Genomic DNA, 14,664 nt, shown 5'->3' on the forward strand with positions numbered 1-14,664 from the left:
TGTAGGAGATTTCCACTCATCTTTGTCTATGGGATTAGGAGTCCAAGCTAAAAATGCCTGAATGAAATTATATTTATGATAGGTTATATGAATGCAAAGGCTGCTGTGCATATTAATTAAGGACCAAAGCTGCTTTCAAACAGTGTATTTAAGGAACTAAATAGCTTTCTCTTTGTTTCTTTATTTTCTGGTTGCCAAGGAGATCAGGATTATCATGTACGCTACCTTTTCTCAAATTAGCTAATCCAAATCATGTTGCTAATGTATGTCTGCTCCAAAGATTAGGAAAATAGGGAGGAAATTATTTTTTCCAATCAGTGTAATTTGCAAGCTGCTGGGTCATTATTTTTGTACTCACTTCTGCTTTTCTCTGACCCTTTTTTTTTTCGATGATTGAAATCTGAAAATGTGTGAAATAAGATGCTCCTAATTATTTATGCATCACTACCCTCTTCTCTTACCAGTACATTCCTTTTGATAATTGTTGCTCTAGACGTTATTGTGTCAAGAGCTGCATGCTTGAGTTTTTCTCAGCTCTCAGAAATCAGAGTTGCTCAGATACAAAGGGTTAGAGGTATGAATTTGACTAGAAGAGGGCGGAACTGTGAGGATTCTACTGTACCACCTATGTCAAGCCATGGCAGGGCTGCTCTGGGAGTGGGAGAGATTGCTGAGGCTGCTCATTTCTCTGGATTTCCTTATGATGACAAATAACTAGTCACAAAGGTAGAATGAAGAAAAAAAATATACTTTTTACTAGCTTAGCAGTAGAAAGTTCCAGGTAATCAGAAACACTGGTAAGGACAGAAAAGGAGTGTAAGAGATAGTAAGACCCAGTGCTGTTTGCTATTAACCATGGGAACATGCTATAGAGATGATTATTATAAGGCTTATGAATCCTTTAAACCAGAATAAATAATTTATGAGTAATTTATGGATTAGATTGCCTGAGACACGCTAGGAAATAAAATTGTAGAAGAGCCAAAAGCTCAAGCTGATCGGGTTTTTATAACTGTGCCGGGGTAAGGCTAAAAGCCCTTAGTCCAAGTGAGGGGTGGCAGTGGGAGGCAATGGGGCTCTCACCCTCACCTGCCCAGCACCTGCTTCACAGGGGGACGTAAAGAAAAGCCCTCCCACCCACCCACTTTCCCTGCAGTGGTCCCCTGTGATAAGAGGCTTCTTGCCCTATAAAGTAGGAATATTTCCTGTTGGCTACACTGGCAGTCAAGGGAAGTTTTGTTACATTTTTGGATCCCAGGCTTCATTCCTTAAGAGCTATCTTCTTTTAGCTGCCTGCAATTCTTCCCATTTTCTCCTGTTTTCTAGCTTTGTGAATATTTTTGTCTCAGGGAGCAGAATGTAGCAGGACATATTAGGAGAGGGGACAGAACCAGGCCCCTGAGGAGCTGCCTCACACTCAGCCAAGTTAAAGCTTTGCATTCAAATGATGCTCGGGTCATAGCGATGTGGCTCAGGGTGCCCTAAGCAGCTCTCCTCCAGGCACCAAGCCATTTCCTAAGCAATTTGCCCACTAGCTTTACAGGACTTGGTGACAGCTGGGGTTGAAGCCTAGATACATATGGAGTATATTAGCTGCTGGGTCTTGGGCTGTCCTTAAATGCTGGTTTAACCAACTCAGGTGTCCCATAACTGTTGATACAGATAAGCGTGGGGTAGGTCAGGTAGCCTGCTCTTCATTCTCCACTCTGCTGGGCCACCCAGGCACAGGGAGAAGGTTTGGCACTGTGTATGTCCATGTGACTGTGCATGTATGTCTCACCCACAAGGAAGGAGAGGCTGCTTTCGGTTAAATGCCCTCAGACATTATTCCTGCTAACAGGAACAAACTCTGCATCAAGTTCTCTGTTCCTTCCAGATTGTGAATTATGCAGGAAGAAGAAGGATCAACAGGAATCCTTTGACTGGATGAACTATAATATGTTACAACATCAATTAAATTCTGAACTCTTTCTCTTAAAGTTCATGCCTCCATCAGGCTCTTGAATGTGCTCCTGTAGATTTAATTTACCCTTTTAGTTTGAGGTTGACTGGCCTCAGCTTGGTAATCTCCTGTCTGATGGATACCTCTCACTTGCTGGCACTCTCTCATCTGTGTTGTCATTACCAGCTCTTCAAAATACACAGGTTTCCCTTTCTATTTCTACACAGAAGGGGGGGGGGGGGGGAAAAAAAAAAAAAAAAAAGAGACATGGGAAGAAATTATGAGCTTGTCAAACCGTGCCAAATTGGGTTGAATTAGGTGACAGAGGATCTGAATCATGCTACTTCTTCTGAATAAGTAAATGCTCTCCCCTCCATCCAATCTCGGAACACTTGTGAAGCAGTGGCTTTTCCTCTGAAATGCCAGAAAGCCCCCAAGTGCTTCTCAGGTATCATGAGCTGATTTGTGTGAGCATTTACCATCACCTGAACGCAAGCTTGTTTGCTTAACATTTTATGCACTGTGTGTCAATATTTACCCAGCCTTCCTAACAAGAGAATTGATAGTGTTCAATTTGCAAGCCCAATGCTGTGCATTAGCCGTGACATTGATATTATCTTCTCTTGTTTTAGACCTCGGAGAGAAGCAAGTTTTTTTCCATCTTCTATTTATCCATTAATGCTGGAAGCTTGATCTCCACGTTTGTAACTCCTGTATTAAGAGGTCAGTGCTGATTTAGAATAAGACAATAAATTAGCTGCCCTCTGACTACTCTGCTGTGCATAGTTAGGCTTTTATGACAACTGAATGGCAGAAATTATATTATCTGTGGAGTGGCCAGTGTATTGCATTTACGCCTGGTTAATCCTGCCATAGCAGCGTAACAGATTTATAGTACTAGCAGACAAGTCACAGAAACTATATTCCTGGTTGTATTTCAAAGCCAGCCTGAACTGTAGAATTAAAATATGAAAAGTGGAAGGACCTGTATGGTCGTCTAATCCTCCCCATTGCCAGTGGAGGATTATTTCTCTGTCTTGCCTGCAGGTGACCTGTGGATGGGAGCTGATTTCTTCTTTCCTGTGCAGATGTCAGTGCTGAAAAACTTAGCAGGGCTGGTTTTGAAGTCCTACCGTCTCCCTCCGACAGGGTGCTGCTGACTTCTGGAGGGCTCTATCCTTGTCTGCTTGCAAGATTGCAGCCCTGAGCAACTAGCCTTGAAGACAAAGCACAGGCCTATGCCCCACTTAAGACCTACTTTACATTCTAGCCAGCTCTCCTAACCTCTTTAGTCCCTGAGTCTTGGTGCACTTACTTCATTGTATCGCTGTGCCTAGAAGCCAAGAGGATTGGCTTGCTCTAAGTACCGAGTGGCAGAGCAGCAGGCCATAGTCGATGGGGATGGGGACTGAGGTAGCTTTCACACTTAGTAGCAATTTTTTTCACTCCTTCCCGTGGCCTCTGGGAAACTTTCTTTGTTCAGAGTGGTTGTTTCAACAGGCTGTTCGTTTCACAAGGCTGTGGGCAATCATGCTTGTCTCTATTTACACAATGCCTACAGGCAAAGACAAATGCTGGATCTTGTGCTCTTTCACCAATGTCCTCAGGTCAGCATTCTGTTGAAAAGGGGCTTTTACTCATTGTAGTCAGTGGGCAGACGAAAATCCAGTCCCCTCTGAACATCAAAACCTGTGCCAACATAGCCTAGCAATAAACTAGTTCCAGCATGGACATGAGGTGGAGAGGATGGGAAAAGAGTAAAATTTCTGCTAAGTGTGAAAGCTTTTCTTGGAAGAGCAAGAGATGCTGCTCATAGACATTTGGCAGAAATGTGGAATATATACTTTTAGATGGAGAAGTTCAGCTCATTTTGCATGTCAGAAATTCAGTGTGCCCATAACGTGTCGCTGCCAGCTTTGCTGGATTTCAACTAATTTGCTGAAAATAAGTAAATAAATGCTATGCACGTACACAGCTATGCAGCTGACCATGACTGCCCAGGGACAACAAACAGGAACAACCAAAGGCTTCATGAGTTGGTTTCCCGTTAACTGTGTTGGCTTATTTTAGCCATTTTGTTATTACTACGTGTAATAATGCAGTAATTTGTAGCCACTGGCATACAAACACAGACCACGCTGCTGGCTTGCTCTTTGCAACTGTACTTCTAAATTCACATGGTACGAGCACTGACCTGCTCCAAGAGGTGTGGGGTTTCAGTGAACCATAGCTCAGATGGATCAAAGCCATGCTGTAACAAACCTGGCTTCCTGGTGAGCTCTTGCAAGACCTGACATTTGGAGCAGGCTGCTTCTAGTGAGATTGGGAAGGTGGAAAGAAAGGGAGCTGGAGTGTTAAAACTAATCCTGTGCTCCCACTTATTTAGCAGAAGTATTGGCTTCCACTTCATCCTCTGTAGGTAGCTGTGAAATCAGATTCAGGTTTTTAGCTCAATAACTCATGCAGCTGGTACCAATAATGTGGAAACGTAGTACTACTTATTTAGATCTAGGTGGATACAGAATGGCTTCAGGTTATTTTAAATGTTGTGTGTTTTCTCCCAATTTCAGTTCCTACTACTTCTTTCTACCTATTTGTCTGCCCCCTCTCTTCTACCATTCTCATCAATATCCCATTATCAGCTGCTTTTGCTGGCAGACCCTAACTCTGCTTCCAAATTGTCTTCATCAAGGGAGGACAACTGTTTCAAGGAGATTCAATTCACAGTGTCAAGCACCAGCAAAGAAGATTTAAAGCCAGGGGAAGTGACTGATTTAGGGGAAGCAAATCAAAGGCCCCAGTAACATAAATCTGACTGTAACGAGGTGCTTTTATTTCTGACTTCTTTTTTCAGGGGATGTGAAATGTTTTGGAGAGGATTGTTATGCACTGGCTTTTGGTGTCCCAGCAGCACTGATGGTGTTGGCACTTGGTGAGTTGAAACAATAATACTTGTAATAGGAATTAGCATTTTTGAGTCCATAGATAGATGAGAAAAAGCACAAATTCACTAGCTCTGGATGGATACCATGATGGGAAACTGAAGGGTTCAAGGTCATCCAATAATTCCACAGTTCAGAAAAACAAGAAAGATCACTAGTTCACTTAGTGGTGGGCAGACCATGGTTTTACTGCAATCCTTTATGATGATACTGGTGAGCTGGTGGTCTGGTGGATGTTTCACAATACCACTGCCTTGCTCTACAAAGCAAAGGGAGGCACTGAAATTATTCTCTTGATGGCTTGCAGCTTTGCATACGAGCAGGCTTGATCTTTGAACTGCAATGTAAGGAGTCCTCAGAGTTCTCTAGCTTATAGAAGAGTAGCTTAGCATGCCACTTCTAAGCTTTCCACAGGTTCTTTGCTGCTTGGGGCCATCTTTAATGGCTCAGACTTTTGTTTCAGGATCTGTGCACCACACAGAAATTGCAGAAGGAGCTGAATAAGACGTTACTTTATTCTGAGCTGTCTCACTTTGCTTGGCTGAAGTAATTCCCACAATTACAGTGACAGCTTATTATTATGTTGCAATAAAAAGCCCTTATTGTCCAAGTGTCAGGAGGCAGCTGCAATCACCCTACTTCCTAAAGCTTGCATCTTAGCCGCATTGATGTACTCGTCAAGATTTCTTCTTCAACCCTTATAAAATACTCAGCAATTTCCACGTTCTTACTGTTACTCTTTGGTAGCCAATACAGAGGACACCCCAATAGCTTTAGTTTCACAGTTGCAAGCTGCTGAGGGGAGCAGCCCACTTATTACGCTGCATTTGAGAGGTTTTGACACAGCATGGGGTGACTTCTTATTCAGCTTGTTAGCTTAATTGAGAGACAGAGCAATTGTGTGATTTCATCACAGCATCTGTGATTTGAAAAGTTCATCCCCCAGGGAGTGTGAATATTGTTCGCTCCCCTCAAACTTCCATCAGAGAGAAGAATCAGAACACTGAAGAAATGTCATCAGGCCACAGCTAATGTTACAGCAACTATTTTCAAAAAAGTGCATGGTCACAGGCCTGAGAAGCTTCTCTTTTCCCCTGTGGCCTGTTCCTATTAGTTTAAGGCAGCATAGGCTCCTCTGTGCACCATTGTGTGATGAATGTTTCTAGCAGGGTAGTAGTTGCCCAGGGGAAAATGGACGTGTAAATATTGCAGTTGTGGTGAGGGCATCAATCGAAATGTGTTTTTAGCTGATGTCCTGCTGCCAGATTCCACAGCCTGCCCAGCAAAGCAGCTCCGTATTCTTTTGTAACATGCTAAAATGCTCTTGGAAGTGATATATTTGACTATGTGAGCAGCATGCAGAACTGGAGAAAATACCCTTTCAACCCTGACTGGCCCTCTCCTTGTGATGATGGAAAACAAGGATAGATTTAGAGGCAGAATGTAAATCTTCTAGAGCAAGATTTTCTGCGCTGCTTCAGTTTCTGAAAGATGCGGGAAGATTGATACTATTTAATTCCAAATGCCAAACCTAATGCAGGAGCCTCAGTTCCCAAAGGAGTCAATGGCATTTCCAGAAGGTATTTCAGCAAACCTAATGAATGACCTTTTAGAGGCACCAACAGGTCCACAGGGAGATGCTAAAAATTAGATAGTGCAACTACCCACTCTGGGTGACTTTGGACAAGTGTCTTTCAATGCAACTCACCTAAACGGACTTCAGAGGTCTTTGACAGTTCTGCAAGTCAAAACTGGATGTGAAGGGTCTTCATAGTCAGAAAAGAAAAATGGTGAGTTCCCTGCAGTGTCCCAGGCTTCCTGTGTGAGGCCAGAGGTGCCTGCTTTTTGCCACTGGCTGTGGACTGACCCAGACAATTGGGTTAGTTTAAAACATTGAGATGGGTTTGTTATATGGATTTCACACTCAGCTTTTATTGTGCTTCACTCTGCTAACATCTTTGGAATTGCAATGTGCTCAGAGGCTCTCAAAGAGCAGGACAAATGATATGTAATCAGATAGTCCCCTCTCTGGCAGGATTTTGAAGCCTCAGTCCAATATTCTTTGTGCTTTGAGGGAGAAAACCAAGACAAAATGTCTAAAATTGTATATCCCTTCACGGAAACCATAAACAGAGGTAATTTCTGTTAACACCAGTGTGTGATGCAGTGACCTTCCTGACAGTTTCCACTGAAATGTGTGAGATGCAAGTATACAAAGCCTGTGTTGGATCGGGATTAATCCTCACATGGTTGCAATTACTCAGGACTGATTCCCAGCATTAGGTGCAGCAGTTCAATGTGGATTGTATTTTAAGTTTAGCCTACAAAAAGCATAGATAAGGGGAATTCTCAAAGCTTTGATCCCCAGTATGGATCAGACATGGAGGTGCCTGTTGTGCCAGACCACATCATGAGACTGTGACTTCCTAGGGATCACACTGCTTGTTGTAGGATGTTGCATTTTCTTCCATCTGAAGGCATTAAAGGAGTCCTATACATTTATTTTGTTAAAAGTGCAATCCTGTAAGCCCCAAAGGGAGAGGCTATCTGTTGAATACAGGGGTGGGGGATCCTTCCCAGAAGCCAGTGCAGAATTGAGCCTCAGTCATGGGAATTCCCATTTGGATTATAATATTTTTCAGTTGTGTTCATTGCGGGAAGTGGACTGTACAGAAAAACGCCACCACAAGGGAACGTCTTACTTGAAGTGTGCAAATGCATTGGCGTAAGTGTGTGCCGTTTTCTTTTTCATGCATGACTCTGAGGTTGCAGGTCAGAAAAGTGCAAAGGGAAAGGGGAGGTCACACTTGGAGTCCTGATCCTGGATATCTTGCTGATGATCTGCAAGGCATAAGAAACACATTTAGGTCCTAATTTATTCTTTCAGCGTTTTGTTTTTCCTTAGCTCCATGAACTGTTCAGTTGATAGCAGTAGAACCACTAGTGGCAGATGCTGGTGGAGAGTGAACTGAAAGGAAAATTCAGAAACTCAGAGTATCAGATATATGACTCAATTTTTTTTCAGCTGAATAATTTTACTGAAGTTTATCAGTTCAGCAGACAATAATGGCACACATTCACATGATGCACATTCAGCATGTTCATGTAAACGCAAGAGACACCTGCTGAAGTCGCGTTATAGCCTTATCAATTATTTTTCACAGTGCGTGAGCTGAATATAGTATGTGAAAAAATACTCTCTTATTAGGTGGATAATGATGTTTCTTTCTCAGGAAGCTGTTGCTAACAGCAGATGTTTTCTTTTTACCTAGGTCAATCCTAGTGCCAGATTTACCTTGGGGAAACAGGCCAGATCTTAAAGATGGGATTTCTAAATGAAAAATCTTTTGAACAGGGTGGCTGTGTTCAGTGTGTTCAGTGACTGGAGCACACAGCATAAACAAACAAGTTAAAAATTTGGTGTCACTCCTGTGATTCACTGTCTCCTCCAGTGAGAAACCAACTTGAAAGCTGGTCTAGGAGTGCATGAGACATGGGCTGCAGGAGGAATATGCAAAGAAAGGTCTGCAGACAAGAAGGGAGTGAGAGTTCTGTTTTTTATATTGCTGGATAACAAGGCATTTCCTCCCCAGCACAGTGGTCGATCCGACAGGTGCTTTTTGGAAGAGAACTGAAGAGAAGATGTTTAAAGCTTTATTGTGTAGCAGGTTTTAAAACAAGCATGAAAGAGTCTTTGGGGACCAGTGTCAGATTTGTCTCCGAAAGATAAGCCCATGAGGTAGTTCATTCCCACCTCACACCTTTAATCAGCCAACGTCACAGAAACTTCCCTGCAGAGAACTGGTCATAAAGCATCCAATCTGAGATTTTGGAAGTGTCCAGAAAAACCCCTGCAACTTTCTGGCACTGCTTACATGGGGATGGAGAGGGCAGCCTTGAGTTGGGAAGGTGACAAGGGCAGATACATCATGAGGGAGTTACTCACCTGTTTTTTCTCCCCAGTTTGCTATTAAAAACCGGCTGAAAAACCGCTCCAGTCAGATTCCAAAGAGAGATCACTGGCTGGACTGGGCGTCAGAAAAATACTCGGTAAGTGATGTCCTACCTGGCAGATTTGGAGTGGGAAGGGGGGAGACAGGCAGACAGACAGGGGAGAGAGTAAGACTGACCTGGCCACACCACTCATATGCACGGGGCTCTCATTTGTCCTGTCCCTTCCCACATCTGTACTCTCCTGACCCTTAATGGACAGTTTAGGTGCTGCACTGAAATGCAGGAATGCAAATATGTCCAATATCATGAATAAGTGCATTGAATAACTGCCATGCAGAAAGAAATAGGAGATGTCATGGTTTGTATCTTGAATCACTTGTTGGATTTTCACCCCCATCTTACCTTTTTGCGTGTTCCTTTTCTAGAAACAGCTGATTGGGGAAGTTAAAATGGTGACACGCGTTCTCTTCCTCTTCATACCGCTGCCAATTTTCTGGGCCCTGTTTGATCAGCAGGTACAGTACAGCACATCACAGATTGTCTGCTGGCCTGGGTTTGCACCCCTGTCCTTCCAGACCAAAACATCCTGGGGGAAAAGAGTGCCACCCTCCTACCAGGTGTCCAAGGGCTTGCTAAGGCAGTACCCACCATCACTGCTGGCCATCCTTTTGCAGTCCTGCTGGGTGTCTGGCACAGGAGGGTGAGAAGGAAAAATGTGCCCTGCCTACTGGCAGGTGTTACAGGGAAGGGAAGGAATAGATGGGAAATAAGACCTCCAGCACTGTCATCGCTGTCCCCATGTTTTCTAGCCCTGAAAAGACATCTTGAAGGCTTCACAGCTGTCTGTTTTCTCCTTAGGGATCCAGGTGGACTTTGCAAGCCACAAAAATGAATGCTGATTTTGTAAGTACTTAATGTCACCAGGGATGGTAAGACTAGTAGTAACATCACTGCTCTTGCTTTTTAACCGGAGTACTAAGAGCATCTGCTTGATGAGTCTGGGTGAGTTGCACTTTTGGTGATTAGAAGCGAGAGGCTCTGTGCAGCCATGTTCAATTTATCACAGCACATCTTGGCAAGGAGCGAGGGCTGGGGAGCCATCAGCAGCCTGCAAGGTCAGGAGCACTGACCTACTGGCAACCAGTCACTCTGTGACCTTGAGCAGGTAAGGTTTCCAGCTGGAAACAGAGAAATTAGGGAAAGTTCACATAGCCTTTGTAAGGTGCAACTAGAGCTATTGTAGTTGTATATTTCTGCTCTTGCTTGGCAATACATTAATGAAGCCTCTTAAAACCAGAAGGAATCTTGTGTATAGGGTAGAGGTGCGATGAGGATTAGCAGGTGTGATGAGTCAGTAGCCATAAACTTTTTCAAAGATGTGAATGGAAAATGGTGCAGTGGCAGATAAATGTGGATCAGCTATCTGCCTAAAGGTGCCACCATACAGGGCTGTTTTCCAGACATATATATTTTAACAGGCCATCTAGATCTTACCTAAGGATGCTCACATCAGAGTTTAGGATTGTAGAAGCCTATTTTCCAGTTTAAGATTGACTTAAAGCAAAAAAATTGAGCCCCTCTATGTCACTCTTGTTAAAAATCAGGCTCTCAGCATGTGATACTCATTAGGCTTAATTAATTCAAATAAGGCATGAAAAGGACTATACCTTGGGTAATATTTACACTCCTCAGAAAGATAAAAGAATGAAAGTTCATTCAGTCTTTGTTTTCTGGTGTTTTGCTCACATACACTTGGTGATCCATTAGCAGAAGATCTAAGAATCACTAGGTGTCACTTATTAAACTCTCCCTGGAGAAGGACATTTTCAGGGCTTTTTTGTCACACCAACCTGGATAGATTTTTGGCTTGTGTTTCAGTCTCATCCCCTCTCCACTGGTGAGTTGTCCCAAATCATGAGGGTGAGAATTAACTGCAACATTGGGGTGATCCCACCATTAGGCTTGTTGGAGTTCATGTTTGTACTATTCCATACTTCTCTCTTCTGCAGACAAAGGTCTCAGCTAGGAAGTCTGGAGTTAAAGAGGGAATTATTTAGTGTAAGATGAAATATTTGCAGGCTTGTTTCTTAATGGCACGTTTTTGTAGTGTGCACAAAGTAGCAGGAGGGGGATATTTGTGTGTTATTTTTAATTTTAAGACTCCTTTGCTGTGACCAATGGTTTCTACTTTCCCAGGAGGCAGCTGCTGGCAGAGACAGACATTCTAGATTCAGCTCAGGACAAGCCTGGCAGTCAGAAGACAAACTCCCACAGCGCTTTCTTGAAAAATTATTTCCTTCCTAATTTTTTCCTCTTTTAATCTTAATTTCAAATGAAAAGCATTGTGTGGAGTTCAGACAAACACCAGCCCCACCCTGGAGACAGCCCATCAGTCTCTTTTGGGGACTGGGGTCCTTCTGTCCATCCATCCTGTTGACCTTGCGCAATTGTGGGGCCTGGGTACGGTGGTGCAAGAGTGAGGCACCTCTTATAGCCTTGAGGACTCTTGTCTCAAACCAAGAAGTCACAGCTGACCAAAACCCATTTGGTGGACTGGGCAGATGGAGGGAGGAAAGAGGTGTTTGTGCAGCCCCCAGGCTCAGGGATGGTCCTTTTGGGATGCTTGGGAGAAATGCCAGTGGAGCTCAGAGGGTCCTGAAGCTTGAGAGCACTCACTTATAGGATTTGGGCTTTTTCTATTAAAGAAGCAGGAAAGGAGGAAGCTCTAAGTCTAAATCCCAGTGGGGACACTAACATGCCCATTCCTCCTCACTCACCTTGTCCATGGCTCAGCCAGTCTGAAAGATGGGTCTGGGTACCTGTCATAGGCTGTGTCCCAGCTGCCATATATCAAGGGCTGAGTGTAGCTTCCTTCTGCAAATCGTTTCTCATTAAACACTGTCCTTAGATGACAGTTGTCAAGGGCACAGTATCAGCTGCTAAAGCCAATATAAAGCATTTGAGGAAACCACCTTTGCTGCTAAGGCCCCTACTGGACCGGTTGCTTATTTGCCATATGCACTGTTTGAGTATGGTGTTTATGAATCACTTGGAATATCTTTTTGTTTCAGGGAATATATGTCCTTCAGCCTGACCAAATGCAGGTAAAAGATACTATATGGTAGGAAATAACACTTAGAAATTTATTTTCTTTTTCCTTCTCATTTTTATTTTTCTCATGGGACCAGTGACCTTTCTCTGCTCCTTTTGAAGGTAATGGCAGTGTTCCTGACGACTGCTGTGGTGTGGACTCTGCCTTATTGCTCACTATCCATTTTTCAGGCTTGGTCTTGGAGTTCAGAAGACCCCAAGGATGTTCTAACACGGAGGTTGAATCCTGCAGAATAATGCAGAGTTGTGGGGAGACATGCCACCATAATAGTTCTTGAACTAGTACTGGCATGTGGATGATACAAGCTGTGCCTCCTTTTAACATGCCTCTGTGCTGTGATGAGCATTGTACCTGAAATATGTTTCCTTCCTCCCTTCCTGCAGGGCAGATGAAAATGTGAGCGCTCCACGACAGTCTGTGTTGTCACAGTTGATTACAATTCCTACGCTGAACAGCTCTGGAGAAATTCAAAGCTGTTCTGTTCCCTGAAATCTTCCTTTGAAACTGAAACAGCATCTCTCTTTTCTTGCTCTCCTTCACTCTCTATTTTCTTGCTCTGCCACTGCTGGCTAGCAGACAAGCTCTGGCCCTCCCAGGAGAAATGTAGTTCCTGGGGGATTATCAAGCTGTGTGGAAGTGTGAGAAATTGCCAATCTCACAGAATAGTGCCTGTTTCTCTGGGATTTTGCTGAAGTCCCAAGATGTTACCATTACTGCTGATTCGTTGTAAGATCCCACCACAGCATGGAAGGTCACCTGCCTCTATTGTCAGTGGGTTTTGTACTCTTTAAAAACATAATGCTTCTGTTCTCTCTTCAGGGTAATTGAGACGGTGATGCTTACTTAACTCTTGCAGGGGAGGATATGAACAAAATATATTCATGCCTCTGAAAACTAAATAGCAGAAGCTGTTGAACTGCAAACTATGATTGTATTTTAACAGGAGGTTTTTAAGTGTTTGTTCATGTCCTTTCTGTAATGGAATTATTTCTGGAGGACAGTGCTTTATGAGTTTAATTACTGAAAGTTGCTTTCCAGTCACTAAACTCCCGTTCTTTTGTATTACAGTTCTTAAATCCACTTCTTATTCTTGTCTTCATCCCAATTTTTGACCTTGGGCTCTACCCCCTGATAAACATGTGCAAATTTAATTTCACGTAAGTACTTGGGAACAATGCAGATGCCTCAGTGTTTTTTCTTTTGCAGCAAGTGTGCAGAATAGCTTTCAAGGAGGAGAAACACAAATTTCCATTCACCCTTCCCATTACTTGCCTCTACTTCATCCCCAATAGGCAGCATCACCCTCTTCCATAGGCCCTGGAAGTTCTAGACGGGAAAATTCAGTGATGTTGGATTCTGCTCTGTACAGATTTTCCCTGAAAGGAGATATGAACATTCCCTCTGAATTTGATCAAAGTGTTCTTCACCTTATCTCCTATATCACCCCTAAATAATTCTGAAATGTCCCTGTGGGGCCAAATTCACTGTCCCATGTGGGCTACCTGTAGTGTTGTAAAAGCAGATTCCACACTAGGATCCAAACCAGTGAGTGTGTAAGGGAATTTCCATATGACCCAAACATTTTATTCCAAGTGTATGTTAGCAAGAAGTGCAGTGCAATAGGAGCAGACCTCCAGGTTGGTTCTGAGACCCACTTTATGCATTTTGGTAGATTTTACTTCAGAGTATCTGCCTCTGTGGACTTTAGCAGTGGGAGTGTTATGTGCGTGCATGGATTACAAGTTTCCTTGTGCAAGCATGACTTCTCAATGTGATCCACAACATGTGAAGGGGCAACAAGTGGGAGATTGGCTTAAAAAGCATGTTCCTATCCAAACTAAAATGCTAGATAGACAAAACCACATAAAATGGGGATGGAAGGAGCCTCAGAAGCCTACCCCTTCACCCTGCTGATGCTCTCCCATCATGCTGAATTACTCACACCTAAGACATATCAAAGGCATTGTCCAGCCCTGTGATGGTGCAGGGATGCCTTTAAAGGACACACATCAGAAGCTGTGTTTCTCTATGCTACCTTAGTGTGAGCCTGTGCTGAGCCCCAAATAGACAGAAGAATTCCTGCCTGATGACCAGTGCACACGCTGGTTCGCTCAGCAGCACAAACTCATGCACCGATCAGGACTGAATGCCATGCTGTTTCTGTCCCCTGGATGTGGGGTGCTAACAGGCTCCCAGCCAGTTTAGCTGTGGAGGTGGCTCTGGAAACACTGTAGCCTGCAAGTTATCAGCCTATGTGGCTGCAAAAGTTTGTGCTACAAAATCCCAATGCAGCATTGAAGATGGAACCCATTTTTTTTATTACAAGATGCAAGCAGTAAATATTTTCTTATCCCAGGGCATGTAACTGAGAAACAGAATTTGGGTTCCTACTCTGAATTTCCCACAGCCCAGTCAGTCTGGAATGTGAGTCCAGACCATTACAAAGAGCGGAGACCACTGATTCTGGAACCAGATTTGTTTAAAATCTCAACTCAGTACTCAGTTTGGACCTGCCGATCTGGACCTATTTTCTGCTGCTTTATGTCAGGTTGTCTCATGTAACTCTGGTGGAGTTTCACTGGTTTTGCTCTCAGTTCAGAAGCAAGGTCTTTATTCTCTAGAAATGTAAATGTATTGGCAGGAGAAATAACCCAGAATGATGCCACAGATGGTCAGAAACATTGATGACACAAACTGCACATTTTTCTGCTCCT

The 14,664-nt window shown here is 43.5% G+C and overlaps 1 protein-coding gene across 1 annotated transcript in view; it reads left to right on the forward strand.

Annotated features, from left to right (window-relative positions):
• Positions 1-14,664, forward strand: part of SLC15A2 (solute carrier family 15 member 2) — a 38,607-nt gene that overhangs the window by 9,872 nt on the left and 14,071 nt on the right. The window contains exons 6-13 of the mRNA XM_010165386.1: positions 2,575-2,665; positions 4,797-4,874; positions 7,527-7,609; positions 8,848-8,934; positions 9,264-9,353; positions 9,697-9,741; positions 11,910-11,942; positions 13,019-13,107. Coding sequence (XP_010163688.1) covers positions 2,575-2,665; positions 4,797-4,874; positions 7,527-7,609; positions 8,848-8,934; positions 9,264-9,353; positions 9,697-9,741; positions 11,910-11,942; positions 13,019-13,107 — 596 coding nt within the window. The remainder of the gene's footprint in view (positions 1-2,574; positions 2,666-4,796; positions 4,875-7,526; positions 7,610-8,847; positions 8,935-9,263; positions 9,354-9,696; positions 9,742-11,909; positions 11,943-13,018; positions 13,108-14,664) is intronic.

The sequence above is a fragment of the Antrostomus carolinensis genome, unplaced genomic scaffold, assembly GCF_000700745.2.
Source record: "Antrostomus carolinensis isolate BGI_N321 unplaced genomic scaffold, ASM70074v2 scaffold9013, whole genome shotgun sequence".
NCBI classification, from domain to species: Eukaryota; Metazoa; Chordata; class Aves; order Caprimulgiformes; family Caprimulgidae; genus Antrostomus; species Antrostomus carolinensis.